Source organism: Necator americanus, chromosome IV (assembly GCF_031761385.1).
Source record: "Necator americanus strain Aroian chromosome IV, whole genome shotgun sequence".
NCBI classification, from domain to species: Eukaryota; Metazoa; Nematoda; class Chromadorea; order Rhabditida; family Ancylostomatidae; genus Necator; species Necator americanus.
The window spans coordinates 18,620,349-18,645,003 of record NC_087374.1 but is presented as its reverse complement, the minus strand read 5'-3'; the positions used below and the strand labels follow the sequence as shown (position 1 = coordinate 18,645,003).

At 39.6% G+C, this 24,655-nt stretch overlaps 2 protein-coding genes across 3 annotated transcripts in view; one reads left to right on the top strand and one right to left on the bottom strand.

Annotated features, from left to right (window-relative positions):
- The window catches only part of RB195_001816 (uncharacterized protein), a gene marked incomplete at both ends in the record, with an annotated part of 52,401 nt that overhangs the window by 23,316 nt on the left and 4,430 nt on the right, over nt 1-24,655 (bottom strand). The window contains 16 exons of one of the 2 annotated variants that reach the window (XM_064198771.1): nt 3,651-3,793; nt 4,338-4,429; nt 4,670-4,774; nt 5,871-6,035; nt 6,091-6,190; nt 6,458-6,510; nt 16,498-16,632; nt 17,034-17,162; nt 17,254-17,357; nt 18,089-18,197; nt 18,458-18,535; nt 19,148-19,246; nt 19,324-19,432; nt 23,695-23,792; nt 24,312-24,416; nt 24,508-24,610. In XM_064198771.1, coding sequence (XP_064054651.1) covers nt 3,651-3,793; nt 4,338-4,429; nt 4,670-4,774; nt 5,871-6,035; nt 6,091-6,190; nt 6,458-6,510; nt 16,498-16,632; nt 17,034-17,162; nt 17,254-17,357; nt 18,089-18,197; nt 18,458-18,535; nt 19,148-19,246; nt 19,324-19,432; nt 23,695-23,792; nt 24,312-24,416; nt 24,508-24,610 — 1,727 coding nt within the window. The remainder of the gene's footprint in view (nt 1-3,650; nt 3,794-4,337; nt 4,430-4,669; nt 4,775-5,870; nt 6,036-6,090; nt 6,191-6,457; nt 6,511-16,497; nt 16,633-17,033; nt 17,163-17,253; nt 17,358-18,088; nt 18,198-18,457; nt 18,536-19,147; nt 19,247-19,323; nt 19,433-23,694; nt 23,793-24,311; nt 24,417-24,507; nt 24,611-24,655) is intronic. The other variant, XM_064198770.1, reaches the window with a different exon arrangement.
- Nucleotides 22,641-23,192, top strand: RB195_001817 (uncharacterized protein; the record flags this gene model as incomplete). Its single annotated transcript, XM_064198772.1, has 1 exon — nt 22,641-23,192. One exon carries the CDS (start codon nt 22,641-22,643, stop codon nt 23,190-23,192), a length of 552 nt encoding a protein of 183 aa, XP_064054653.1.

Genomic DNA, 24,655 nt, shown 5'->3' with positions numbered 1-24,655 from the left:
CTAAGCGCCTTATCATCATAGCATAAGGATTCTGGTGATCTTTGTGAAAATTACGCAACAAAATTTGAGGAAATAAGCAAAAATGCTATCGAAGCAGGAAGTAGTATTCTGAATTAAAGTGTTGCACTCCAAATTTCTCCACTTCGTTATGGACAATTCACAGATCGAAAATCTGTTATCAATACAAAACCAAATCCGTACGACTAAACGTGCAACCTGATCACGAAAATGATGAAAAACAACGTCCACGCACACACTCCTGATCGAACTCCCAAACAACGCACCGCCTAGAACCGTATCGATTGTCTAACGGAGAGCTTCCGAAGCTTTCGCGGATTGCATTGATTCGATTTTGATTGCACTCCATTATGGTGATCGCTTTTTCTCAAAACGCATGATATAATCAAAACATAGAGTGCGAGGAAAATTGGTGCGATATGCTCGCTAATCGACACAAAAAGTGAACGGCATGCGTGGACGACAAATGCAGCAGAGGCGTGAAGTTGGACAAAGGACACAGCGATTTTTTGGTACACAAAGTCGTCGTTCCATTTCCACCAAGCTTTCTTTTCAAACAAAAACTTAAGCTAAGATAGCCAGCTAAAGGAAGCTGTGATTTTTCGGATTTCTTATGCTTACCGGTATAATTCTTCAATGAACAGACGTTGAAACAAGGGCAATTGAAACATAAAAGGCTCGCAAGATCAACTCAGTTACGGTGTCGAAAATAGAAAAAAAATCAACAGAAACAGAAGTGTATAAGGAGGCGCTACCAGTTTGTATTCAGCTGATATGTCCTAGAAATCATTGCTTTTACATACGCCAATTGTTTGAATGCAGGCATACCGGAGCTCAAATGGTCTCCACTGGTGATATGATATCACAAAAACACTTGGTATAGAGCCCATAGCGTATCTCTTGAAAATTTGAATGATTGAGTAAAATCTCTTAGTTTGAAGCATCTCGATACTGCTGTTGAAAGATTCAGTCGAACTAACGTCAAACAGTAACATTGAATAAGAAGTAATAGTGAAAATAAAGAGTAAGGAGTGACGGAGGATAAAAATAAGAGAATAAAGAAAGCTGGGAAATCCAGCATGTACGGTTAGTATTTGCAAAAATTTCCAAAATTTTTAACTCTCCTGCAATAAAAATGAACACATAAATACTACGTCGGATAATGTAGGGTCAAATCCGTATAAATAATCATTTCATTCGTAGTTTTCGTCGTTGTTTCTCTTTGGACGTTGTAAAAATCTCAAACAGATTTCTAAACTTTTCCATACTTCTTAAGCTCTACACTATTTTAATATAGCAAATAAAGAATATTAAGAAAATTCTCGTCAGTTGTAAACGGATACAGTGACAAAAGAAATCCACAGCAGACAGTCAACGAAAATGTGCTCGGCATAAGTTAGCGCAGAGTTTTACTATTCACATTATGGTCGTTTTCATTTTGTACAGGAGTCACTACAGTACTACTAGATGTAAGTGCAGCTTTAGATTAACCACCATTTCAACACTAAATACACTTGATGAATATTACTCATAATTTTCGTAATTTACTTCAACACTTATATGTGATAACCATAGGTGAACCTATGGTCCCATACAAAAACCTGCGCACAGTTTCTGCATGATACATGCAACGAATAGTAACAAATAGCTATGAAGAAATTTTCATTCAAAGGTTCAAGCATCTATGGCTAAGAAAAAGTCAGACATTTTATGATCCATCTTTAGGGCAGTTAATCGTTACTATGCCTGATGAACAACTTTGTTTTCGTCGAATTTTTTATCTCAAATAAATAGCTCTCCCGAGAAATAAGCATCGTTTACGCGTGAAGTTTGTTCGTTTCTTGAACGGCACTCTATGTTCTCGGTAGTTTAAAGGCATCACTCCACGAATCTGAGGTGGTACGGATTTCAGGTGGAGTATTCGTATACGGAATGGGAGACTATAGAGACTGGGGTGATTCCATCCATTTCTTCCTAATTGCCGTAAAAAACGGCCCGGAAGATGCGGCGCGCGCACAAGGCTGGCACGCTCCAATCGAACTCATTGTAGGAAATAGTGCGCCGGAACGCTCGAAGCCGTATCTTCGGGGCCGTTTTCTACGGCGATTAGGAAGAAATAAACGGAATCACCCTTCTCTCAATAATCTACAGTCCCGTAAACGAATACTCCAAAAGAGATCCGTACCATTCCAGATTCGTGGAGTGATGCCTTTAATGGAATTCTTAGCAACAATAATAAGAACTACAGACCCTTAGTTTCACACGTTGGGGACAATGTAGTCCACATGTGGACTACAGTTGTTTTTTTTTTGTTTTTTTTTAAATTTGATTTTGCCATGTTTCAACTTTTTCTTCTAGAATAACCGAATTGGAGCTGATTGAAGCTATAACCTGTGTGGTCTAGGAAAATCTTTTATTTTTTGGATTTTAATGATAATAGCAATAACATGTGCAGTCGCAGACGGAAAAAAAAAATATAATTATATAAAGTAAAATTGTACTCTTGTGCACGTACATTTCGGTATGAACCATTGCTGCCTTCACGATATTGACATCAATTCTTGAAAAATAGGATTACTCATTTTAGCCTTTGCTTCATTGTATAGAACAGTTATGTCATCAAACACTAGAACACCATAACAAATAAAGAACTGCACAAAAAATAATATACTGTAGTGTACGGTCTACAACGGCTGCAAACCTCTTCAGAGAACTGGCCTACACCAAGTAGTTGCTTTCTTGAATGAATTGGAGCTCTCCAGCACTACATATCTCCCTGTTCAACTTCCAATTGAATCCCACTCGCCCGGAATGAGTATACGGTAAGTGTGATCGGCAGAAACAAAATAACTCACGCGAAAGCCCCTCTCAATGGTTACGAAAGATGAAGTAACAATTTTTGAATATACATGTATTCCGAGAATAAGCGGAAAAACTACTGCGTTACAAAATCACTATAAAATTTAGGCAGGGAGCTGCTTTCTTCCCCTTTTTGCATATTTCTCGGATAAGAAAGTGAACGATCACTGTAACTTTCGTAGATTCGAGTACCCAAAGATATGCTTCACTCATCTGTTCTCGCCATCCGAACTGACTGAACTAAACCGTTAACGTGAACAATTCTCTACCACATCTGAATTGTGAACACCAACTGAATAGAATCAACGAAACGTGGTCATCGTTCAGTGTTCTACGAAAATAGTCAAAATCTCTAATGGTTGCACCTTTCTGCCTAACAACAACATAAAATCGGTCTCATAAAAAATAAAGCCTAGAGCGTTTGACGATCATCATTTAGCTTAAGACGCACCAACGAGCTTTCAAATCAGAATTGTCGTATGCGGTCTAGCCAGTAACCTGCGGATGCAAACCGACGCAATAAGCAACGTCCCTCCTATGTGCGTGCTGATTTGTCGAACACGTAAGAATGAAAAGCTTGGTTGGCCAAGGGTGAACCAAACAAGCCAAACAACCAACCCGAATTGAATTAAATGCTGCGGAACGTCTCACCACTGCGCCACACTTCTACAACATACTTCTACGTAACTTACACAAACCCTCAGTAAAACCCCTTCCAAATCAAACGTAGCGAAGAACATTGAAGAAGAAAAGTATTCACAAGAAATACTCACGTGATGTGCTTGCGTCACCTTGCTGAGCTTGCTCGTTGGGAAGTCTGCGAACCATTGCCATCCAGGGTTCATGAAAGAATTTTAGCTGAAGCATTGCAACCACGAACAAGGAAATGGGTGTGAATAGTCGGACAAAAAGCGTTCTGAAAAAATTTGAATCGAAAAACTACCAGTAACCGTACTTATATATATGATATCCTATTTTAAAATGGAATTACATGAGATCAAAGCGTGCAAAAATGTGAAGAAACATGCAAAAATTCAAATAGTACTTAATTTAAGAAGAATCTAAATCGTCCCAACTCTTCTGCAAAAACGTCATGAATTACTTGAAATTAAACCTAGTTGAACTAGTTAAAATAACAATAGGGCGAAGATAATAAGAAAACTATTCCATAAAAATCTACTGTTTCGACGGAAGAGGTAAGATTTTCGAAAATAATGCTAAAACAAAAATGCCTTTAGATTACAGAATTCTCAAGAACGACAGCAAAAAAAAAGAAACATTTTGTGATTACAAAACTCACACGCTCTTTTCAAAATATTTGATTGAAAGTTCCAAGAAAAGAGATTTAAAAAGCGATATTAACAGTCTGAACTAAACGACCAAACAAAGAAGAGACGGAGAATTTTCCGATGAAAACGTCTTCCATCCTCAGAAAGATTTCTCTGAAACCCTTAACTCACCCCGATTTTCCAGCGTTGCTGTAATTGATCAATCCAATGTCGTCATTCCACTTCTTGTCTAATCCCGTCCACTTCGTCCAAACGTCAGGGAACTAAAATCTGCTAGTCTGAAGAGGAAAATCACGCAAAAAAGCAGGCCGAACACACGTGACTAGGAGAAGAACTCAGTAACACCACCGCTTAGAAAACAGGTTATGCCAACAACAAAGCCTTGTTCTAGATGGCACCATAGATAACGTTATTTAACGAAGATAAAGTAAATACGCGCTACTGCGGTCTGTGTGCTCACAAAAATCGATCTACTACTGTGCATAAAGAGCAAGCAAACCTACGTCTGGGAATTGGTAGACGTATAATGAGATTATCACCACCGAGGTATAGATGATCAAGCTTAACCAGAACGGGTAAGCGATTCGGCAGAAGAATCCAAAACTGGTCTGAAATGGTGAAATCTGGTTTTTTTTTCTGAAAAAGTAAACATTGACCACTCTAATCGATAAAGCAACGAAATCTTTTGTGAGAAGACGTAGCACTTCTTCAAAAAACAAAATTTAGATTGAGAATAATCAAGTTAGCGAATATGGATTTAAAATGTCGATATCTAGGCAAAGACGCTAAGATCATAAGAAATGCAAATTCGAGATGATCGGTAGGCTTTGAATTCAAACAGTGATTAACAAACGATTTTTCCCTGAAGTTCTCTCCCGAAGCGCACAAATAGCCAAAAAATCAAATGATATCTTCGCTAGAAAAAAAATCGTTTAGCTCAATCAGATTTGAAGAAAAGAGAGTTAACACACAGAAGCTGCACCCACAGCAATTTCTCAAAATCAGTTCTAGAATCCCTACAGAATTTTAAATGGCATATCAAGAGCTGTATCGCAGCAAGTGTGCAAATACGATCCGCCGTGGCAAATCTCGTGTGTATTCTCTCGTTTTCGTCGTCTCTAACCGACTGCGCGTACATTTCAACGAGTATTCATGACCGATAGTGCTGGACCCTACATAAGAAAAACCAACTGCAAACAAAAATTAGTCATGGCATCTACGTCCAGCCTCAGTAGTAGAATATGGTAATATTGCTTAGAGTCTTATCGTATCGAAAACTTTTCGAAAAAGTATTCCAACATGAAGTGCATTTACACTTCAATTACATTTTTTTAACTACAGAAGTATAACACTGATACTTCAGAAGCATACAACAATTACAAGAAAAAGTAGCACTGCTAGTGAATCTAACTGATCTAATTACAAGGCGTAGCTGCAGTATCGATCATACGTACAGAAGAATCTCCGTGATCACTTAATTGTCGCATAATAACATTCTTCTAAATAGTACAAAAATGAGAAACCTTGCAAAACTTGGAGATCAGGTCAAAAATGGAACGAAAACGAGATAAAGGAAAGCAAGAAGAATTCAGTAACAATTTTTCCGAAACGAGCAGCACTTAAACACCTTCTGCTCCATTTGTACTCACCCTTTTCACGAATTCTACCTCTTAGTTACAACATTTATACTTAGGTGACACTCACCTTAAAGTATACAACCAATAGCGACCATATGCAGAAGAATCCTATCGTATACAGTACTGGATTCGACTGACAGGCCACTAGCAACAGTACTAGAGCTACAAAGAATATCGAACACTTGGTGATCTGCTTCGACAGCCAATGAACGAAATCGGCGGCTACGTCGGTCTGTAAACTATCAATGCGGTAAAGTGCACATATCCTACATTTAAATAAAGTTTACTCCGGCTGGACTTCTCGGTAACACGGTCGGATCACCGTGAAACGTCCCGTAGTTGTGAATGCGTCGAGCTCGTTCGTGTTCACTTAACGAATCGTAGAAACTGAATACAGAAGATAATCATTTCGGTAACTGTCACGTATAAAAAGGTATTGGCGGTAAAAAGTTGCGAATATATAGTGATATCTCCATCGAAAACAGTAAAATTGCAATCTGTTTGATGGAAGCAGCCGTAACAACTACTTGAAAGAGAAAAAATAATCCAGCTGACTTCATTTCGTTCTGGTTTAAATTTAATTTAAAACAGAATTTTCGAATTAAAAGGTAATTTCAGGTCTTCACAAAAGAAGAAAATTGAGAATTAACGCACGTTTCTCGAATGCTCAAGCGAAGCAGAAGGAATACAGGTAGACTGAGAAGAAGCTGAAAATAGCGGTAAATAGTATTTCGCACTTTCACTTTCGTCGAAAGCCGCCAAATAATAGTTACTACAACAGAACAAAAAAGATCGAAACAACTACTTTTAGAAAGATTCTCTTAACCTGGTGAAAGGAATATGGGTCAATTCTTAATCATATACCTGGAGATAAAATTTTCCGTAAGGGTACTCGTAAAAAAAAGCGAATAATACTTTGAAGAAGTAAAAAAAAAAACTGCAGAAAAGAATAGATGAAAAATGTTTCAAGTTCTAGAAAATTTAGAGGTGATTTGAAAATTGAATGTATCCGTTTTGAAAGGAAAGGACACTAGTGGAACTTCAGTGTGAATTCTGATGTTCCAGAACGAAAAAACACCTCTTTATATATATATATATATATATATATATATATATATATATATATATAACAATTAGGAGTATCTGACGAGCATAAATGTTTAGTTGATAAATGTTTATAACATTCCAGTATCTAAAAACCATCAAAAACATTGACTAGAACTGAAAATTACGCGGGACCGGCAGCAAATTGGCAGTGATCACAAATGTTTAGCACCTCTTCGTCAATGTACAACCTACGCAAGAGAACCGGTTCGTTTCCAACTTTTCTGAATCACCATCAGCGAAATTTTTTAATCCTTTAAATCCGACATTGCACCACAGAACTACCGCTAAGCCCAAAGGAAAAATGCCGGAAAAAGTCGACATTTTTCACAGGAGACAAATAAACTGGACAATAGGTGCAACTTCAGTAAATTACAATAATCTCACTGTTGTTCCACGAGAAAAACCCAAGTCACTATTACTGAATAACTCTTGTTATTTCTCCATTCCTCAGAAGCATAACTCAATGCGCAGTAAAATTTTCCTCAGAAAATATGGAAAAATCACTTTCACCCTGATGAATAATAAAATTAATGAAGGAAACGCTGAGTATTCTGACTTCTGGTGTATTCAAAAATGACAGCGTAACTGTACCAAAGTACAAAATTCCTGAAACATCTTCCTAAAGGAATTGCATATTAATTTTTGGGAGAAAACGGGAGGGGAAAACCCGAAAACCGTTTTAACACAATTCGCAATTTCAAAAAAAAAAATCCCTTCCTAAAGCATCGAATGGACAGATGAATGAAAACTGCCCTAATCCAAACCTTAGATTTCTACACACCATAACCACAATGAAGAACTCACTGAACAACTTTACACAGCTCTCAATAACCCAAATTCATTTCTATATACGTTCTTCTAGAAAGAACTCAGAAATAATAGGAAAACAGGTGTGGTGGACTAGAGTAAGCGCTGAAAGAAAAGCTCCTCATAAACTTCACCGCAGTCCATGTGACCAGGATTTCTGGATCATCACCTGTTCCAACGTTTCCCTTCTTTGAAGGGCAAAATAACAGTAAAATTTTAGCCGGCGTCAGTATAACCGCTAAAAAAGACTGTGAACAAAAAAGCCAGATTCCGCTACCAACGATATTGCCAGTGCAGTGCGGGCAATCTCAAGGTCAGATCCGGCAAAACACAATGTCAGGTTTCAATCGCACCCAATCTTTTTCAATGAGGAGTGGGTAAAGCCTAAAAGGTGAGGAAAGCATTACATTGCTCGTTTCGCTAAAGTGATAACAGTCACCTTGGGAGAGTCAGCGGAGTAAGAGAGACTTGGAAGTGGATACGCGTGCCTGATCACTTTCACTTATGCTACACAAAAACTGTTGATTTAGAAAAAAAGGTAAAAGCTTATCTGACGAAGTGACTTATTAGGAACTTTTATAGAATTTCACCCGCTTAAATAATTCTGACTACAGACATATCAAAAACGACTATCAGAATAATGCCTAGATTAAGGATTTTCACGAAAGCTTTCAATTAAAGAACGGAAACAGAGGAATGTGTCTGATGTAATGTTTATGTATAGATGGAGGCTCAAATGAATGATTGAAAGTCAGGCAAAAATTGTCTACACCTAAAGCAGCATTTCCTGGATAACAAAATGAGCTTTTTTCTCTGAATGTTCTTTTTAAGACAAGTGAAAACCACAGGAACAATTTCCCATTAATTTGCACGTACTTCACCAGCCTAGCCAGCCATTTGAGAAGTAGCCAGATGCACCTCTACTCCTCAGAAAACTGTCAACTCTATCTCTCAGGGCCAAAAAAGAAAACAACGTTTATCCTGGAAAAGAGAAAAGAATGCTGGAATTAAAAAAAGAATCCGAATTTAATCCTCTATTCTGTAGAGAACTTTCGAGGAAAAGCGCAATAATGAGCCCATTCGTAGACAGCATCTGATGAAATCCAGTCTCTTCGCCAGCTCATGCAACGCATGCTATTATGACAAGTGATGCGTTAAGATGCGTTAAAATCAAACAAGTTCATCAACCAAAATGAAATCATCGTTTTTTTTTTGGCCAGCACTTTTTTTTTACTACATCAAGGGCAAAATATTAGCATAACACTCAACCGAATGAGTTTTCCTTCAGAAAACGTGCATAAGGTGTGCTGCACCATGGCTACAGTACGGCACTCACAGCATCTTCGGATGGTCGAATAAGAGTTCATACGAGCTAAACTACTACAAATTACTAGATTTAAATATGTAAGTGTGATCTAAAAACAGTCAAGTGCTTAAATTTCAGAATGAGAATAAAGCAGACATGAGTGTTATAAACTTGAAGAAACTGTGTACTCGGAATAAAAAAACTTCAAAACAGGAAATCTGAAAACTATGAAAAAAGGTGAATTTATTTCCTACCCAAGAATTGTCCAGAAAAATAGAGAGATCAAAATTCTACTGCCAGTACATTGTCATTCCCAAAGAAACCTCGGAGGAAATAATCATAAATCTTCTGCGCACTACCTCTTGATCGAAAAAAAAGAATTCGAACGAGATAAAAAAGTGTTGAATTATATAGTGGTGGCTACCTCCAGTAAATGTTTACCATATTACAGTCTAGTTTGCACAATAACAGAGGATTACGGGATATTCGCTAAATTACTGGCTTGATGTAATCGGTATTCCTGCTGCACGATTCAAACCGACCATCGACACTATCCTAGATTGCATCACTGAACTTTGAAAGAAGCCAGTAGATGTGTCATAACTACAACAAAGTTGCAGTGCTAAAATCTAATTTTTTCATGCTGCTAAACTACGGGGAGAGTCATGAACGAAAGTCGATTTTCCATGTAGGCAAGATCGCATCGCGTAAGATCAAGAGCAAACATCCGACGATGCGTCAAATGACAACAAAGCACAATAGCAAGCGATAGAGACGTGACAGTGTTGAGTCATTATAAATACAAACAACGTACAGATTGGTTCGTCTAGACTCATTTCCATTAGTTAAGCATTTATATATTTTTGAGCAAAATACTGTTCTCGTCGCAGTTCAAAAACACAATGGAGGAAGAGGAGGTAAAATGAACAGATCTAGAAGTGAAAGGAATGGAACAAATACGACTTCTGCAACGCCGAAAAGTATTGCCGAACAAATACATCTTAAAGAAAATTTATGATCCATATGAAATGAATTCAAGGCTGGTTCTGCAGTATACAAACACTCAGATTTCAATTCTTCTACGAAATTGAAAAATTTCTTTCTCTAGTGCATTCATTTTTTCGATCTTCAAAATCTCGAGGACCGAATCCTTAGGATTCGTCAAGATCTTACAAGATATGAACTAAGCAAGATTCTAACTTTAGCAGGATGCTTGATATAAGAATAAAAACATGAAGAATATAGAGAAAAAGAAGAATGAATTAGACATAGCAAAGCTCCTCTCCGAAAAAAAGAACCAGTTCCTTGCAAAAATTTTTACAGTATGAAAGAAAAGAGAAGGACATCCTCCGGCAGATGGGGTTTCAAGAAATAACTCTACTCGAGTTACCGCTTCTCTGTTATACCCTTTTATTAACTGGTGGACAATTTTGCTGTCCAGTGACCTTTCGCTATCCCATTTTTCCAGGGTGAGAAATGTTCTTCTTTCTATTCATTACAAAATAAAAATCTCTATTCTACTACTTTTGACATATACTTTGAATTCCATATACAGGAAGATTACTACTAAACTTCTAAGATATTCTTTGAATGCACACCACAATATGCAGAGCACGCAGTTAGCACCAGTTCGGCTCTTTTTTTTTGGCAAAGTTCAGTGTTATCGCTTCCAAATTGGCAGGTTCTAAAGTATTCTCTGCAAGGGATACATTGAGATGTGCACTTATGCTCCGCGCTGAAATGAGAAGAGAGTCTTATCTGTGAAAAAAACTGCCATGTATTGTACGAGAAACTCATTTTCTTACGTTCACATGCATCTTTTTTTCTAGAAAAAAGTGACTGTCCGGTCTTTTTAGGACACCGCCAGAGGATATATGACAAAGAACAAATGTAAATCCACACGTATGCTTAACGTTTGAAATGATTATTACGCCGACGTACTTTTATTTTGAAAGAATAAGAAGCATCGAATATATCTGTTTAATGAGCATCTAAAATCTGTGTAATCTAATGCGTGAACACCGCAGTAACTTTGAAAAGAAGGAAACATTTATCGAGAATGCCTAGACTCTTCCACGCTTTCACACTGACAGTTTCTGTACACAACCAAAAGGTCGTACGCGCAAGAAAGAAAAAAGATTAGCGATCTTTTTCCCCAACACGTGCATATTGCTTCGCAAATTGCTGCGAAGATGTAAAGTGCGCCTGATTCACCGTTTTCAAGTCCAGAAACGAATCTATGACATCTCCCACGCGTACTTATTCATTCTCACAATAACTAGCCACACTAAGCATGATAGTGGCGAGATAAAAAAGTATTATGCTTCGGAAGAACTAGTCGCCATAACTTTTAGCTGTTTCCGGTGTTTAAAGGCATCACCCCACGAATTTGGTGGTACGGATTTCAGGTGCAGTATTCCTATACGGCACAGTAGATTGTGGAGAGGGGGTGATTATGTCCATTTCTTCCTAATTGCAGTAAAAACGGTCCGGAAGATGAGGTGCATGCACAAGCTGCAGGCTGGCGCGCTCCAACCGAACTCGTTGTAGAAAATAGCGCGCCAGAATGCTCGTAATCGTATCTTCCGGGCCGTTTTCTCCGGCAGTTAGGAAGAAATGGACGGAATCACCCTTCCCTTAATCTCCGACTCCGTATAGGCATAACCCACCTGAAACCCGCACCACCCCAGATTCGTGGGGTGATGCCTTTAACGGGGTTTTCACGTAATTTCAGGCTCTCTTCCTTTAAACTCTCCAAATTGTAATTGGTCAAGTGGTTCTTCTAAAGTAACAAAAATAAAGTACTGTCTGATAAACTAAACTATATGACTAAACTCTATAATGTCAAGATTCGAAAGAAGTCAAACGTGAGGCTTCCTGAAAGTTCTTGGAAATTCTCATGTGTACTGATCGCTGAAACAGTGAAACTTAGTAATTTTTACGTTTAACAAAAAAAAAGCTCCTTTGCGCAAATAAAAAAAAGGATTAAAGTTTATGATCTTGGTCTTTTCGAATGCACCTATAAGTCCCGCCTCAATTCAGAATCGTGTGATGGTTATTGGTGCCGCGTGATGCCCGAATGGCTTAAGGTTGCTACGGTAAGAAAAGGATCGAGTCAAATTTTGAGATAAAATAATATTAGCTTTAGCAGCAATCTAGGTAACGAGGTTGTTTAATGTCGACTACAAAGAATGCGATGGGAATTAATATTATGGTTGATCTAAATGATTTTAGTTTGAACCAGAACAGCAATGATCTCCACCGAATATATCATGTGAAAAAACCGTCAGCAATAGCTTAGCTATCGTAGCTTCTATAACACGAAAGCGATAAGGATACAAAGGAGAGAATCACTACCAAGAATAACATTCTCATGAATCACTCGAGATACGTTACCTACAGACAAACCTAACTTTATCAGTTTTTTTTCAGGAAAAAGAACAAAAAAAAAACAATTTACCACGCCGAGATCTCGAGAAATACTGCGAATCTTCATCGCCGCACTCAATTAACGAATATTTGAGGCACATAAAACATTCAACGACTACGTATTTAACGTTGCGCGGGAAATTAGAGCTTAAATACGGAACAAAGAGACTATCGAAATGCTTGAAAATATCAAGGAAAGAAGAGAATGTTCCCTGATAATTATCACTAATTTCATAGAAGACTATTGATTGTAGGAACGTATTGTAAATCTAGGACGGGCAAAAAGTGTGTGTGAAATGGAAAAATACATCCAGGAATGCTTAACAAGATCAAAACGGAGATAGATGAGATGAAATCACATCTAGATGAAAATGTTGCAGAAACGATGCAGAAGTCGTGCGAAACTTTCGCACGGAATCGCAGCACTGTTTTGATGCCATAAGCATTCACTCGACCATGTTGATTGACGATAATCGCGTATTAAAAACATGGTGGTGAACTATCATATACATAGGAAGGTCATATCAAGAGCTAAACTACGATATCAAAACATAAGAGCTTGTCAAGCATGGTTGAGACCAATTACACTTGTAATTTCTCTTGAAACTAGTTCAAATGTCATTTTTTGCAAAATTGAGTACGACAAGTTCTGTCAGTCACGTACGTCATTAGTAGTAACGGCCCAAAAAAACTTTCCAAACTTTCCAAACTTCTCGAGCTGTAAAAGAAAGAAAAAACACCTGCCATATGCATTTGAAAGCACCTAATCGCTAATAAATTTTAATCAGCCTTGTGAAATTTCAAGGAGAGAAGAATATATTGTTATTGTTTTTCTCCCAACATAATTTCTTTACAAACTCTCAAACGAAAATCCGGAAGAAATTTAAAGAAAAAATCAGGCCGTCAGTGCTTTACCAATCGCTCCCTAGGGGTTCTGATCTGTGATGCTTCCCGGTTCTTGAAGTCTTTTTTTCGGTTCTTTTCTACCTTAGATAAGTTAAACTATCTTCACAATTAGCAGCTTTTAGATCAGATTTCTCAAGCACCCTCAGCATCTGCAGTGCCTTCGTATGCCAAAACGGAAAATTCAAAGAAAAAAATTAGAATGAGAACAAGTTGAGAGAAGTAGGTAACCGCTCGTTCTGAATGTCGCCTATATCACAGCTAAGCCGGTTTTCGGTAAAGGGGAGCGATTTTTTAGAAGTACACCAACCAGATCCTTTAAAACAGTTTGGAATCCGTACAATAATCGTTAAGAAACTAAAGAGTCACAATAGCTGTCCAGTGGTACAACCTGAGCAAGGTGAAAAAAGACATTATGGTTCTCAACACTCTAAGGAAATACAATTTTTTTTTTCCAGAGAAAGTGATATTAGAAAAGCATGTTGATCAGAAGAATTGTGAGATATGGCGAATTCATAAACATTGGATTTTTTCAACAAAAACTGAAGAATTGACCGGCATATTGTTGATACAATTATTGTACACATTTTAGGACCAAATAAGGGGACATCCGTAAAAATGATGTTAGGTGCACAAGAATTTTCCCACGAGATGATGATCTTCTCTTGCGTGATATGCACAACGATAATTCGTTTTCAGCAACCGATTCAATGACACAAAAGAACAATCGCCAACATTTGTTAAATTGAAATGTCCCGGAAATATAAGGTGCCCAAGCGTAAATGCTCATATAATAAAATAGAAATTTTAAGTTAGAGGAGCCAGTTCATTTGTTCCCGCAAGATAAAATTTTAAAAAACAGATCATAACTGAGTTGATATTTGAAATCACCATAGACTAGATATGTGAATGTTGCTGGAGCGAAAATAAACCCCACTGACTAAAATAAAACGGACACGGAACCGCACTTAAACAATGCCTCCAATTTCAGTCCAGGCAACCATCCCAACACCTCTTATTTGATCAGTCGTATCGGATATCGATCCAATGGTAATTAGACCGCTAAAAAACCATGCCATTTGTGCGTCAGAAACTATGCAAATGCCATTCCCATTCCGCGCTATGAATCGCGATGCACTATTCGCTCTCTGCAGATTGTTCACGCATCTGCAATGTCTGCCTAGTCATAAATCGCTGGACGAAATTTGCGACGTGATTGACTCTAATACGTCGATCAGTTTAGATCAGACCTCAGCACAAGCTGTATTCAGGGAGATGAGGAGAAAAAACAAAGCGCTCGTCGTGTGAGATTTGGGTTCTGGACAAAGAGATGAAAGTGAAAAAAGTGAAATTGAGCTTTGAAATCCCTTAGTTTAAAGGATAACGTTTGATTTGAAAGTTGTTCGCATGAATCCCATCGCATCACAATTAAATGCGTTCCTAAGGATGACCTTTCGTACCTATGTATGCAACTATGTGGCTGCCGATATGGTTTCAGCGTTAGAGTATTTCATTTTCTTCCCGCATACGGTTGCGACGCTATACCATGAGTAGACGCTTCTATGTATGTGTAGATATGAAGGATTTTGTTTTGTAGATGCCCTAATAGCGGTCCTAGGACGCGACTGCTTCTTCGATCGCCATCAAAGACCATGTTCCTGATATATCACCTACTTGCATAGGATTTCATGTTCTACTATAGCTAGGTAGCTTAATGCCTATACACTTTAAAGGCATCACCCCGCGAATCTGAGGTGGTACGGATTTCAGGTGGAGTATTCGTATACGGGATGGGAGACTACGGAGAGGGGGGTGATTCCGTCCATTTCTTCCTAATTGCCGTAAAAAACGGTCTGGTTTGGCGCACTATTTTGCACAGGAAGTTCGACTGCAGCGCGCCAGCCTTGTGTGGCGCAGCATCTTCCGGGCCGTTTTTTACGGCAATTAGGAAGAAATGGACGGAATCACCCCCCTCTCCATAGTCTCCCATCCCGTATACGAATACTCCACCTGAAATCTGCACCACCTCAGATTCGTGGAGTGATGCCTTTAAATAAGATATGACTAATTGCGAAACATGAATATAAGTTTAAACAAGTTTTATTTCAGTCGTTTCATATGTTGATAACTTTGTATGATGTATTTAAGTGTGACTACACCCAAAAAAAACTGTGAGAAGTCAGTATTTTTCTCCACGCAAATCCTCTAAAATAAGTTTTGAGTGAAACAGAAATAAGTAGTACGTAGAATAAAAATAAATATCATTATTATTAGTGATGTAATAATAATAAATAATAAATTTACTGAAAGGAATCTTGCCTTGTAGTGAAAGAATCGCTTGCGGAAAAGAGCTCATGGAAAAGTGATAACTGTAAGAAAAAGAAGAATAAGGATAAAGTCTCTGGCGTAGCAATACACTTGGGATGCGCCAACGCGTTTCTTTTACTGGACTTCGTAATGGATGAGGTTTTGATACGCGTGTTGGCCTATACAATTACTTGTGGAGACCACCCAATGATCAAATCTGTGTTTTTATTCTCCCAGACCAATCTGGTGCCAATTTATCGACCCCGGAAGGACAAAAGGCTCGATTGGACGCTTTCGAAGTATCTACAGTGCGACCACAGCGGAGCTCTTTTCGACCCTCTCCACTCAGGAAAACTTTTTCAAAATACAAAAAAAAGAAACGGTCTTCGGAAAAAAATCGTACCCAGAAATGTGAAAAAATATTCGGAAGAAGATAGAGAAAGCAAGGAGGAACCTAACTAGAAGATGAAGTGTGGTACTATACACGCCTTTTTAGCTGCAAAATTCATTTTAGTAACGGCAGTCATGCATAAAAGCCGAAAAAGAACCGGTGTTCGCGTTTTTCTCCATCTACATGCGTTTGGTGCTATTGCTCATCGGCGGAGCTAAACCAGTCAGCCAAGCGAAATGTCGCAAAAACGGATAACACCCAGCCGTCGGTGAATGTTCTCACCGTTTTGAAAATATGTTCGAATAATCAATCGCGTATGAAAACTGTGACAAACTAAAGGACAAAGCTTCCAGAAACTTACAGAATCGGGAACCAAAAGACTACCATTTGAATGAGTGATCATTGTAGCAACATTTGAAAAAAGCACATTGAAAGCTCACATACTTTGACCGTCAGTGTGACAAACGCCGCCCACATATCAGTAGCAATCACGAAGCCAATCATTTTCAACCAGTCTGGCATTCTTATCTCTTCTGGAGTCACATTCATGCTGCAGACATATTGCACCAGTAAGAGGAACTGTAAAAATTAGAAGGATAAAGTTTCTGGCGTTGATCAATCCGCTTGGGATGCGCCCCCACGTTCACTTCAATTCAGAATCGTTTGAGGTTTACGAACGTGTATCTGGCCTATACAATGACTTGCGGTGGCTAGCCGATGTGTCAAGTCAGTGTTTTTATCCTCCCAGATAAGTCTGGTACCAATTTATCGACCACGGACGGATGAAAGGCTAGGTGAGCACTAGAGCGGATTTGAACCTACGATCGATTGTGTTGGAAGCGGAACCGCTAACTGCTACACTACACGCGCCCCAGAGGAATTGTAAATAACAAAAAATGCAACTACATCTATGTTTACGGACCGAACTCTTCATTATCCCTCTCAGAAGTTCGAAACTGACAATGTTCAAAATAAGCTACCTCAACATAGATAGTAACTGTAGGCGCCACTGCAAACGACGCTCCTCGTGAATCCTTGAACATCCATAGTGTGCAAGAGAACACTAGCAAGATCAGACCAAAGATAGAGTGATAGAGCAGAGCCCAAACCTTAATTTAAGACATGGATCATGAAATATGACATTCTAAGGGCGCCTTCAAAAGGAAAATTCTTCAAAGAGGTGAATGAATAATAACTGACCATCATAGACAACAACGCAAAAGTATAGGCATGGTATAGAGCAAATGAAATGATCGCCACCATCCCTTTCGAAGCAACATTTACCGTCTGATTTTGACCGGGAGCTGAAATTGAGTATGTATCCACTTACCTCAACTCAAATAGTATAACTCTCTATGGTATAACTGAAATACACGGATTCCCTTTTCTTCAAAGTCTCTGATTATCTCTTGCCACTGTACCACTGAGCTAACTGATTGGCATAGCTCGCTTCATCAATGCCGTACGCGAACTGATTCCTAGCAAGAGTCCAAAAGAAAGAAATATTGCAGGAGAATATAACCTAATGAATTGCTGCGGTAGAGACATGGATAGATGAATAAAATTCATACTTGGATACAAGAAAATGCAGGACACAAAAGAGAATTTAGACTTTGGCCGCAAGATAGAAGGTGGAGAACAGCTCTCGTTAGGTTTGCTCGGATCTCATAAACGCAGAACAATCTCAAACGGTAGATTCTCAAATAGACCTCATTTTGATCCACAACAAAAATTTACACCTATGAAAACACCAAAATCTACTTTACCGATGACGTTGCTTAGTTTTCTACCACAGAACGTGACCTCCAAGACAGTGACGACGCATTTTGGTTGAAGGTTATCTGACTGAACGAGAACCTAGGGATCCTAGTTGAAATGACGACTGTAAGAGGACTTTAAACAAACGACCGAAAATACTGGTCTGACAAGATATAAGAATAGTTTTCATAAGTAGACCACAGATAAAGAGAAAAAATTAAGCGAAATGAAAAGCACAAGATTCTAATCTTTAGAAAATAGTCCGGAATTCTCTCACCTCCAAAGATTTGACCAATTTTGTGGCGATCCACTACTTGTGATGTGACTTTTTTAAGAGGTATGGACTGTCCGTTCTCAACTTCCTCTCCTTCTTGAGGGTTTAACAGCTGTAATGAATTCAGAAAAAAACTCAGACATTTGCTAACTTAATTTCATTCTTAGACTTCCGCAAGCAAAACGTAGTAACGTAGGGTTCGACAATCACAGTCCGACATTTAAGTGATAATACGGTTGAACGTCAGCATTTTAACACTTCAACCACACATGCACTTTCAGCGCTGACTTTCAGGGTCCGAACTGTAGACTTGAGGTGCAATTCCACTTTTCTACTTTACTATGTAGATAGAAAGTTACTACACAACTTTACCGATCGATTTCCATTGGAGCTATGGGCAACGTCGGCTGTCGCCACCGCCACCTCCCTGTCATTGCCCACAATCGGCCTCTGAAGTCGCGTTAAAAGAGCTTTACATCACAACAAACATGGGTTTAAGTAGTATCATCGTAAAAATCCCCATTTTTCTAATCATAACGGAACACATACACCAGCGGTTGCAGAGGCAAACTATCTAGGTAGATATAAGACACTGTGGAAACCGAAAAAAGCAAAGTTTTTTTTTTTAACAAGAATTAAGTGTTCGGTTACTGATGCTAAAATATTCCATTGCGTAAAGCAAAAAAAGCATTCTTTCAACATAAGAGTGCCTTAGCATGCTTCTCACTTTTTTTTTTGAGAATTCTTCCTTAGAAGTAGGATACAACGGGAACAGGAATGTAGCATTTATAAGAATTACTCTGCCGAATGGTGCAGTCTCTTCACTAAAGCCGTGCAAGAACAAAATGAACACTGAATTACAAGCAAGCTTCCGATTAGACACTGATCAGTCCGAGCAGTAGGAGTATAAAAAGTGCAAAGTCAGGTGCAAACACCCAGCAAAACAAGGACTATTCAAGACCAACGGAACACAAAAAGATGGGAAAAACACAGAAAAAAAAACCATTCAAAAACGACAAATACATCTACCTTATAGAATTTTCTATCACATCGACAACATACCTCCTCGTGCACCGAAGAGCCAACATCATTATCATCTATGTAGTTGCGACTACCATTGTATGTCCAAAGTAACTGAACCATAAGAACATGGTAGAAGACCTGAAAACAAGAGCAATTTTCCTTAATCCGTGGGGTTACCTCGACCAAACATGGCAGGAGTAAAAAAATTAGCTTACCAATAAAATTACTGGATTCAGCATTGCAGGCAACTGAAGCTTGGTGTTCAACCAAAACGTATACCATGATGTGCAGTCAGTTAGTTCTATTGGAGATAGACCCACAATTCTAAAGAAGCGATAAATGGTCTACAAAAGCTTGTAAATACAGGACATAACGAGAAGTGGCCCCTGACCAAAGACTCAACTAATGCAAAAAATACACTAATCTGTTTTGTGTTCTAGTTTTGAAGTTTTGAAGCGTTTTAGCGATTCAGAAATAACCTGGAATGATAGGAAAAATTCGAAATGTAACGAAAATCGCCATAAAAAGCAGTCGTTTAAAAAAATTTCCAACTCTTTTTCCTTTTTTCCAAAGAAATTCATGCTAGTCGTTAGCGCAGAAAACAGCAGCAAATAGATCTTAGGTACTTTACTATTTTTTAGACTGGCTGTGTATGAAAACTCCAATTAAGTGGAACTAAGGTATTAAGTTGTTAAGCAAGTTATCGCCGTCGCATTCATTTTTGATGTATTTTGAATATTTTTAAATATTATACTATCATATTTATATATTATATTATTCTCCATATATTTTTGACGTTTACCCCCCCCCCCTTTATTGCTGATATTAAATTATTTGAAAGCGTTTTTCGGAGCTTTCGATTGATATATCTATGTCCACGAGAATTGGTTCTTTCAGTGACAAAATGATAGAGTGATCGATCAAAAGTACAGAATGAGTGCTTGTTCATTTGATGAGAGAACAGCTGCTGAACGTTGTGCAACTTGTTTGAGGAGGCACTGTCAGCAAGTGCCAGTGTCGGAATTGGTTCGAATACTTTCGGAATGAAGGACAAAAGTCCGGAAGGGGAGCAACGCCGTCACAACTTGCGGTGGTCGATAAGCGTAGAACTACTGTAAAAATGTGTTTTCTGATAGTGTGCCTACGAGATTTTCTTTTTTAAGATGGAACTTTTATTCATCGTATAAATGTATGTCCACGGATCTCCCTCATTAGAGGGAACACAGCTGGTTAGTCGCAAGGCTATGTGGCGCGTCCCCAGGTGGCGGGTAGGGTCTAATCGCGGACCAAAAGCGACCTTGTACCTATCCTGGGACGCAGGTGGATCCAGGGGTGGACTCCCTGTTTCTGTTGTCCCAAGATCGGCTCATAGTACTACCGTATCCTGCGCGTCGGTCTGGCCAAAAGCCCGCAATCAAGTGACTGGAGGGTTCAAGGGAGGCGGATTAGAGTCGCCTCCAACAAATAAGCTCCACCTGTCCACTCCACCTGGGCTAGAGTCTTGCAACCTGCCCATGGGTTTTAAATTTTTATGCAAAATATTAATGATTTCGGAGCTAAGCCTGGTACAGTAGCGCCAGGAAAGACGGCGTTGAAGGAGTCATGAAGGCTACCGAAATGGAAAAGGACTAGGATGACTATCTGTACTTATAACGCCTGAACGCTTGCATCGGAAGCTGCCATCGAAGATCTGATGATGCAAGCCAAGAAGATCAAGTACGACGTTATCGGACTGACCGAGATGAGACGCCGTCACCCTCTCAACGCCATATATGAAACTGGAGAAAAACTGTTCTTAGGAACATAGAGGAGGAACACACTAGAGGTGTTGGTGGAGTTGGCGTCCTCGTCAACACGAGTACGGCAAAGAACATCGACTCTTTCGAACAACTTACGACCCGAATCGGACGTCTGCGGATGAGAAGATGTGGTCCAACACTAGCTTTGACTATCTTCGTCGCTTACGCTCCAACGTCAAGCTACGAGGAAGAAGAAGTCGAAGATTTCCATATGGACCTGGAGAAAGACGAGAAGATCATGCCTTCTACAAGATCATAATTGGCGATTTCAACGCCAAAATTGGCCCAAGAAGAACGCCTAAAAACTTCACATCGGAACCCACGGTCTACAACGAAATGGAGAGGGAGATGCTCCCCAAGTTCATCATAACGGCTAAGACCATCCATAGAAACTCGCAATTCCAGAAGCGTCCTCTCTACGCTGGACGTAGGAGTCACCCGATGAAGGGTATCATAATGAAATTGACCACATAATCGTCAGTAAAAGGTTTTGCCTGAAAGATGTCGCTGTTGTACCAAAGTTTTATATGGGATCGGACCATCGCCTTCTTCGAGGAAGATTTTCTTTCACACGGAGGGGAGAAAAAGCCGCGAAGTTCACTAAGCGAACTATCACCATCTGGGAGCTCTTCGCTTCGCTTGTCGGCTTTTGGGAAGATACCGTCATGGACAACATCGACGACGAATATGAACGGCTTGTAGAACATCTTCACGACTGTACGAAGAAAGCGAAGAGTTTCAAAACCACCAAGAGACGCCGTTTCCTAAAACTCGAGAGCTGATAGGTCAGTGTGGAGCTGTACGAGCTGCAGGCAACCAAGAACTCACGTCCGAGCTCGCAAAGCTTTGCAGAGAGGCGATAAAGGAAAACCTGAAAGAGAGAAGAGCAGAAGTGTTGGCTGAAGCTGCAGAGGCGGGCAGAGCATTCGTTATGCCCGTCAGAAACTTCGCCAATCGTAAAACAACAACAACTGCTCTCCGGACCCCAGGTGGAACAACTACAGCACCGAGAAGGGGGATGGAAAAGGTCATTTACGACTTCTACTCAGATCTCTTCGACAGAAACGTCCACTTGTCTCCTCACCATCTGAGAGAAGATGGACATGTCATTCCAAAGGTGTTTCCGAAGTCCGACATGCAATCGTGTCGGTGAAGAATCGTACTTCACCCGATCTCGACAGAATCAAACCTTAACATCTGAAGTACCTACCGCCAGTCCTCATCAACACACTGGCGAGGTTCTTCGCTCGTTATCTGTCCGAATGCAAGGTTCTTAAGCAATGGAAAACCAGCAAGACCGTGTTGTTGGGGGAGAGGGGAGATCCACAAAGCATCGGCAACTATCGTCCGATCTGCTTATTGTCTGTCGTGTACAAGCGCTTCACAATGGTCCTAAACAAATAATATTAAACAGGATACCAACAACAGAATGAAGATGAAGGATAGATGAAGGATATCCAGGCGAGCAAGCAGGGTCCCGAAAAGGGTTCAGTACGATTGACCACATACACACGGTCTGAAAACTCATCGAAGTATCGCGAGAGTACAAGATGCCGCTGTGCCTCACTTTCATCGATTTAAAGAATGTCTTTGATACAGTTGACACGGAAGCGGTCATGGAGGCGCTGGTCAATCAATATGCCCCTACTCCATACATAAAGATATTTCGTGAGCTCTATAGCAACTTCACTACCAAAATTTCCCCATTCTAAAATGATGTTATAATCGACGTGATGAGAGGTGTTCGTCAGGATGGCACAATTTCACCCAAAATATTCAGTGCCACTCTCGAGAACGCGATGCAAGGATTGGAATATGACGGCATGGGAGTGAAAGTTGACGGCCGGCACTCACACCATCTTCGTTTCGCTGATGAAATCGTTCTTATAACAACAAGCATCAATCAGGCGGAACGGATGCTGGCTGAATTTGATGAAACGTGTAAAAAGATCGGTCTTCGGCGGAACCTAGGCAAGACGATGTTTATGAAGAACGGATGGGTTTCTGATGCCCCATTCACGCTCAACAGAACGAACATATCGGAATACTTCAGCTATGTATATCTAGGTAGGGAAATCAACATGATGATGAACGACCTGACCTCCGAGCTGAGCAGAAGAAAACGAGCAGCTTGGGGAGCGTTCAAGAGCATCGAGGATGTAGTGAAGAGGACCAAGAACATCCGGCTCCGTTCTCACCGATTCAACACCACCGTTCCTTCTGCTTTGACCTACTCTTCAGAAACGTGGGCGCAAGAAGGAGGAAAATGTGATCAGCGTCATTGAATGGCAAACTGGCTCTGTGTATAGTGGAACAAAAAACGATAGTCAACTTTTGGGGGCCTGCATCCATCTCAAACTACCGATGTGGTTCTCTATACTCGGAAACTGAGCCAGGTGGATGAAACATACACTGCGGAGAGCATTTGTTTTCTGTGTGAAGTTTGTAGATCAAGATGGAGAAACTAGGTTAGATTGCTGTAGTTTTGTTTGTTTTTTAACAGCAATTATTTTTAGGACAACATTATAGAATTATGGGCATAGAACAGCTTTTATATAAACAATTTGTTATATTCGGTTAGTTTAAGCGGTCTCAAGAAGGCTGAACTTCGCAACTGATTCTAATTTAGCGGAGAATTCCATGGAATGAAACCAACGGAAGTTAGTGGATTGTACACGAGGAACCTAGAGACTACACAAAAGTAATGCATTCTGGTCTTAATTGGGGCACAGTTGACGTCGTTAAGTGCTTCAAAGGATTTGATTGGTGGTTTCAACTGGTAACAACCTTGCTAAAATGGATTCCCCTGGCAGAATCCGCTGTATAATTGGTATCTGGTAGGTGTATATTGCCAGAATATGAAGTGCAGCATAGAAAAGAAGGAACTGAAATAGAAATTCATTAGCAAGAGGGACCTGCAAAAACTTGGAATTATAATAAAAAAGGAAGATTCAAAATGGATATCTGTTTTCAAATCAATCGGGAAAAAAAATTAACTCCCAATTTAGCACATGTTCATTTCGTTGTGTATAGCCGGGTCAAAAGGACATGAACCACGGCACTGTTACGTAAGCAGTTGCGCTCAAAGCGGTGCAGTGGAGCGCAGCAGTTAGAGTCGGGCGAGGACCCTTACTAGCACCGCTCATAGCTGCAGTTCATGATGGTCCCATATCGATCTCAACCGCTAGCTCTACCTCACCACTTCAAGCGCATCCGCTTGCGTAACTGCACCGTGTTTCTTGTCGTTTTGACCCGACTATACATTCACTCCTTTATGAAGCAGGAAAAGAATATTAATAGTGCAAAACTATACGAATACATTAACTTAAACTCAAATCGAGCCCCTCTCATTCGAATTCTGTGAATGCATTTGAATGTGGTAACTTCCGTTAGTTCTCACTAACCTTCTTGATTCTATTATAAACTCCATGTCGCAATGGCTTATACAGCGCCCACCAGCTTGCAACAGACAGGAACGACAGAAAATAGACGCAGTTCAACAAGGACGGCTAAATCTCGAGACTTTAAAGTGTTTATGAAGTGAAACTGTAGAACAAAAACTAACAAAAAAAAAAACAAGAACAAAAACTGTAGAACTACCTGTACACAACCAACCAAGGCTGCTAAAACAATAATCGCGAAGTTGGAGAATCTTTTCAAGGCAACCATTATTGATCTTGTGCCAAATCCTTTCTTAGGACTCCTGCAAGTGTTATGTACAGCTCTTCACATGAGTTCAGAAACTTCT